This window comes from Aspergillus nomiae (assembly GCF_001204775.2).
Source record: "Aspergillus nomiae NRRL 13137 chromosome Unknown contig00739, whole genome shotgun sequence".
Lineage (NCBI taxonomy): Eukaryota > Fungi > Ascomycota > Eurotiomycetes > Eurotiales > Aspergillaceae > Aspergillus > Aspergillus nomiae.
In genome coordinates, this window is record NW_015378794.1 from 1 (window position 1) to 6,515 (window position 6,515).

Below are 6,515 nucleotides of genomic sequence, written 5' to 3' on the forward strand. Positions count from 1 at the left end.
ATTATAATTAATATAAATTATTTAATTTCCAGTTTTAAAATAAGCTAAGACTAATCCAAGTTCTATATTTTTATCTGGATATATTTCACGCGATTTTACTTAATAGAGATAGTTAAGGTTAACGGGCGTGTTATAAAGATACCTTTATCACTGGGTAGAAAATCTTAATCAATTTAGTATAGACGGGTGGCCTTACTGGCAAGATACCGACCTAGGTATCAATCCCCCTTCTGGGTTAGAGATTAATTAATTTTAATTTAATTTAACTAGGGGTTGATTAAGGAATTTTATACCTTAACTTAACTGATCCTAGTTAGGTTAAGTTATGGCTAGGTTACAACGGTTAGGTTATGCCACTCTAAACACCGGCTCGAAAAGTACTGAGGTCCATATCATCTCACCATAACGGTATGCTCGAGCTAGGGGCACTTTTCGTAGAATATGGCCGTGAACGGCTACAATAGTTCCAAATGAAGTTTATTCTTGTATCTAGTAATCTGATTTTGCTTTTGTGCTGCAGTACAATCATGAACTTTGAGCAATATTTTACGTTGAACTCAAAAGATCTACTACATTAAAAAAGTTTGTGCTTCTCTTGCGGTAATAATGTCCTGCGGTAATAATGTCCTGCGGTGTTAAAGTCACAAAGTTTACTTTCACTCCAATTAATGTAACAGCGTATAATATTAGACGTGAATTAGTTTGGTACGGTGCTTTATTGTACACACAGAAAGGACCATTTGACGAATTGTCACTTTGAGATCACAAGAAGTGGGATAAACGAATGTCTCTGAACGATTATACTGCTGTTTTAGTGTTCCATAAGGCCTTCCAATGGTCCGCGGGGTCATACAAAACCAAATTCCGATCATCTTGAAGGATAAGAACACATTCAGAAAGGTCAGATCCCGTCATGGCGGTTCCTGTTCTCCAAGACGGTATATTGTTTCTGTCATATTGAACGATATTGCGGTCCGCCTGCGCGACAATGCGAAAAGGTGGATAACCTCTCCCGTCGGTGTATGACTGCCAGACAACCGTATTTCCGGGCCCATACAAAACGACGTTCCCATCACCTTGACAGATGAATCGGTAATTACCGTTATCAGATTGGAGATAATCACCTTCAAACATCGTCTGACCATTTGTTTTGAGGCGGGAGCCAAGATTGCGGCCGAGCGGTGTGGGTCGGCCCTTGGCTTCTTCGGTTATGGGTGGCTCTTTGGGCGACAAAGGCTTGGTAATGCGTAGAGCCATATACGGTTGATAATTATCAGGCAGTTTTGTCCATCCCCCCAAGGCTTCCAGCCTACGATGATACGTGAGGATTCCAACTTTGACCCCTAAACCATTAAACTCTGCTTCACCGATACTTTTGCGTTGCAATAGATCTTTCAGGTAGTCTCTCGCCTGTTCGACGATATCATCAGAGACGTCACGTAGACTCCGTTGAAATTTTAACAATTGAGCTTGAAGCTGCTCGGAAAACCAGGCACCAGTAGCGCTGAAAGGAATAGACGCAATGCCAGTGATTAGATCCCATTCGTTAATAAGATCACCATAAATAACGGACCAGCCTTCGTCATATAAAATTTGACGTTTTTCATTGCGATCAGTTGTCTCCGTCATACGGAATATTAGTGTAAGCACAAGTACTAAAGCTTCTGGGGGATGTGATGGAATGATTGAGAACTTCTGGAGTTTTTTCTTCTCACCTGCGGAACATCCAAGGTTGTCAATATACCTAAGAGCAATGACACATCGACTAGTAAATCTGTATGACGTCAGAGAATCACGCTGGAGAGATTGGGATCTTCCCTATAGAAACAGGTGCTTCTTTCCTATCCGGTGTCTAGATTTCTGAAGATAATGGTATATCACCGGAAACGACACAAAGTCTAGGACAGCCGATAGAGCTACCAAGCTTTCGGGCAGGTCATCAGGCCATCGAGTCAACATTGAGTGGCGCACAGAATATGGATGCCAAGGGAAAATTTGAGAGTTAATCAACTTCTTAACGAATCAACATATATGGACAGTAGGAGGCTAAATAGGGTACCATGACCGGATTTGCACGGATCCACCATAAGTTCCAATGCAAATCGACGGTGAGTCTATATGCGCAGTGTGTGCTAGTGGTTGCTCATCGTAGTCGACACTGTCCTCCCATTCACTAATGAGAGGAATTCTAGTTGATCGAGCTGCAGGCCTGGCTCCGCCCCGGAGCCAGGAGAATACAGGGGGTCCAATAAGAGGCCTAGAGCAAAAAGCTGTATGAGCACGGTTGGAGATACAGGCAAATCACGTGGATTATCGATCTTTGCTCATCAACTTGGCACTAGATAACCTGGGGTACCAAGGCCACTGCAGTGCAACGGCCACGAGATGTACAAGAGGGAAGAAAGGGCTTCTGGACAAGTTGCCAGTTTGAAGACGGTCGCGCTTTGCGGGCTGCCATTGAACCTTCCGGTCTTCCCAGAATGCTGAATCTAGGCCTTTGTATCTAAGATACCGTAGTCATACAAACCTACGTATTATTACCGGTACAACAATAACTGGTTATTCACCAGCGATCCCTATCACCGCTTCGCACTTCTGCCTGTCATTCTGCCTTGCGGCGCTTGGTGCTGTAAGAGACATCTCATGTATGTAGTCAATTAGGCTCGACCAAGAAGACAATAAGGCTCCGTATATCCGTATACTGAATTTATTCTATTCCGTATTGAATCCTATTGGGTAGAAATGTAGCTCTAAACAGTCTGTTGCAGCATATTGTAGGCGAAAGAGACTTGTCGCTGGTGCGTTATTATACTCCGCGAGATTGTTCATTAGGCTTTCAAGCCTAGAAGGTGCCTCGCCAAGCAGTGCAGAGCCGAGTACTTTCTCTAGAGCGAGTGATATTTGCGCAATAGATTCCGCCTGAAGTTTGACAGGATCTGGCCTTGTTCCAAGTATCGTGTCAAGAATTTTCGAGCCTCCCTCATGAGCGCGCCTTTTGCAATCTCCCATCCAATTACACCCCATATACTCATGACGATCGTAGTAAGTTGTTCGGTTTTTGCAGCAGAGACCTGGGATTAAAAACCACACCGTCGTAGACGTAGAGAAGTACGTCCCTAACCCGTAACGACGGGGATGATGCCCTCTTTAATTTGTTTCAAGTAGGCACAAGAATAAATTGCCAGCTCCAGTCTTAGGGCCGGCGACGAGGTGACTAATGTTTTAAAGAAAACACTGGATCACTTGGTGAAAAGAATTTGAATTTCTGCCCAAAACGTGTCTCATATAGACCGCTCTTTAGGATCCAGACTTGCCGCAAACAGTACGGCTCGTTCTAGATCAGTCTTAGATGCACTATGGGAGGCTCGCCTGTCACAAGACATTAGGGCGATTGGCAAATCCTATTGACAAATTTATGTATGAGTGCAAGAAAATCTCACGCCACTTTTGGGACAATCCAGTTTTGGCTGAGCCATTCCATATGACATACTTGCTTTCCCGCATGCGGTCAGGTTACTACCACTTTGGCGCCTCCTTTGGAATGTTTCTCGAACTACATCCCACGGCATCGCTAAAATCTCGAAACATACTGTGTGGCTAGTTTGGTAGGTAGATAAGACCAAAACTCTGGTTAGAATAAATCACGTAGTTTTGTGGTGACAATGAAGTCACTGGTTAGTGAATCCATAATCCTAGTGTTGGTTTATGAATATAGCGCCCAAAGTGGTCCTTGTCGTTCGACTACGTCGATAAGATTGCCATGCTTGTAGGCGAGTCATCGGGTCAACGTAGGTGGTGCAACGAACTATGAAAACATGTGAGTTTGAAAATGAATCAAATTACTTAACAAATCAAGATACAAGGACGATAAAATGCCTACATAACGTTATCTTGGCATCGGGCCTAAAACACTAAATCCAGAAACAAGGCGGCAGTGGCTCTCATTACAGTGTAACCAGAGAGCCACGATGGAGTTAACATAGAACTCTACGAAGTATTGTTTGAAACGGGGTCTTATTTGTATCATTTTGCCAGGACACGGCTGTTAAGAGTCACCCTCCAATCAATCATGTATGGAACATAAGACGGATGCTCATCATCTATTGCTTCATTTCCGATTCTACATCGTCGATGAAGCGTAGTCTACCAGATTGGGATTGAAGTACTGGCGATAAGCGTTCACCAAGCTGATGGTTGGGCAACAGGCTATATCCAGATTAGGATGTTCACGATCGAAGTCAGCGGAAGTAGGTGCAGGTGCATAATGAGATTCCCCTCAAGTATGGCAATATAGTTGTTAAGAGGACTGCGCGTCTCCTCCTCGAGCTATAACATGCAACGGGCCTAATTTAGAATAGCCATGTGTTACCTTTCAGAAAATGGGTGATTATCGTGTACCAGGAAAAGTTGATGCTGACAAGCCGAAGAAATGATTAGCCTGTTCGCACCCTAAATTCTAGGACGTAGAAAGTTGCCGTATGTCATTCCAGACTATTTATTGTTAAGCTCGACCGCAAAGTGAAAATTGATTCCTTAACAAGCTGGGAATGCAGAAACATTACTGGGATACATAAAGTTACAGCACTATTAGGACGTTGAACCCGTATTTCATGTTTGCTGTGCGGGAAAAACCTTTTAAACTCCACATCCCAAGTGACACATCGATCAACAAGTTCACGACGACTCTGCTCTGGAGCGCTTCAGCCCACCATGGGTGATTTACGTCAATTGGGATTTAAGTGTCTTTGAGCTGGAGTCACCGTTGAGCTAATCTGAGCGCTTGAGCTGATCTTTTTGTGGTTGGTCCAACGCATCATAAAACAAAACATAGAATGAAGCGGGAGTCGGTATATCATCGAATTCGGCCTTAGCGTCTTCAACAGAGACGTCTGTCCACTTATATTCCTTCCATTCAACCATGTATGCTGCGACCGCACTGTTGTAGTGTCGGACACCATCGCTGTGTGTTTTCCAGTGGAGGTCGAACTGACTGACTTTGAAGCTGGTGTTGACCATCTGAAAAACTGTGCCATGGGATGCGACAGGGAAGGCTTTGTTGTTTGCTTGGATGAAAGCAAGATCTCTTTCGTTCTGACGCAATCCGATCAGGCAATCATTTGTGTAGTTTCCGATTTGTTCGATAATATAATCACCGCTGACACTCTGAAAGTCATGATGGTACTTGAAGCCTTGCCGCCTGTCCCGGACTGTGTATGGCGTTGTAAATCGATATTTTGAAATTCGATGTAGACGTATTAAGCGTATGCCTAGTATAATTCCCAGAAATTAAATTAGAAGATCGAAAGAACAAAATCTCTTCTGATCTTATATCCCTGAAATACCATGGTATGAATCGATCAGCAGTGAGTTCATTATGACAAAAATTACTTTTTCATTTTTGATCAACCTTTTGAGCTAGCCCTAGAGGTCAGGCCTTGCAATGTTCTCTTCATCCTCGTTATGTCATGGAGTATAGTTCGATGTTCACTCAAGGAAAAGGGAGACAATTAGGTGGCAACCTGACGCATGCGTTAAGCGAGCATGCCATACCATCACATGAGAAAAATGGAATGGCCTGGATGAAACTGGATTGTTGCATTATTGGCGGGACAAAATTTGGGCAAACCGATAACTGTAAAGCCTATTTGATGATCGGGTGGGGAAGGTCCCGAAGTTAATCTAGACTCCCGCGGCAGCAAATGACCCAGCTGAGGTCAAGATCGTGGGTCGTTACTCACAGGAATAAGTTATCATTTGGATAATCATCGTTCTGGTTCAACAACCTCAACTCATCCATCACTTTGGGCTCTATGTAGCTCGGTCAGCGACTAGGGGTTCAGGACGCTTTGGCTATCGGCCGTCCACGGGTCTGAGAACTCTAGGACATATGATCTGGCTTGTAATTAAAGTACTTACGCGATCCAGCCAATCTAGACTGTTAGCGCTAGTGAGGTGATTGCAGCAAACTAGTTGGCGGACTCAGATCGACTTTGCCATCATATACTCTGCTCCAGTTGCCAATTTTCTTAGCTTTCCCTGCATGTTCTACGATGTACATGGATAGTGATCACACACAATGCTGAAGCTTGCCACACAATTTCTCCCTCTCGTTCATTCCTGCGTGGAATGTATGTTGGAAACTTGCCTCAACAAACCAGTAGAGAGCTGCCAAGTGGAAGCATGCTGTCCAACTTCCCATCCAGAAGCTAGATAGCTCAGCGGCCAACTAGCTCGACATTGGGGAAGAGAAAAAATTAGGCAATGTTAAGGAAATGTCGCACTACATAATACCTTTGTGGCTTCTCCATGGTTAAGTACATTCTTACATAAAATTTCTCTACCTACACTATTTATTATTAATTTATAAAAATCTTTTAAAAAATAATCGATAATATTTATGATATTTATCGCGTCTTAAAATAAATGTATAGAGTCTTTTAAAATAAAAATTTAAAACTATTTATATATAAGATAGTTTATTATAAATATATCGTTTAAATTTTAAGATTACTATT

At 43.0% G+C, this 6,515-nt stretch overlaps 1 protein-coding gene across 1 annotated transcript; it reads right to left on the minus strand.

The window, feature by feature from the left end:
* Positions 1 to 798: 798 nt before the first annotated feature.
* ANOM_011910 (uncharacterized protein) lies at positions 799 to 1,629 on the minus strand (the record flags this gene model as incomplete). Its single annotated transcript, XM_015557162.1, has 1 exon — positions 799 to 1,629. One exon carries the CDS (start codon positions 1,627 to 1,629, stop codon positions 799 to 801), a length of 831 nt encoding a protein of 276 aa, XP_015400931.1.
* Positions 1,630 to 6,515: the final 4,886 nt, after the last annotated feature.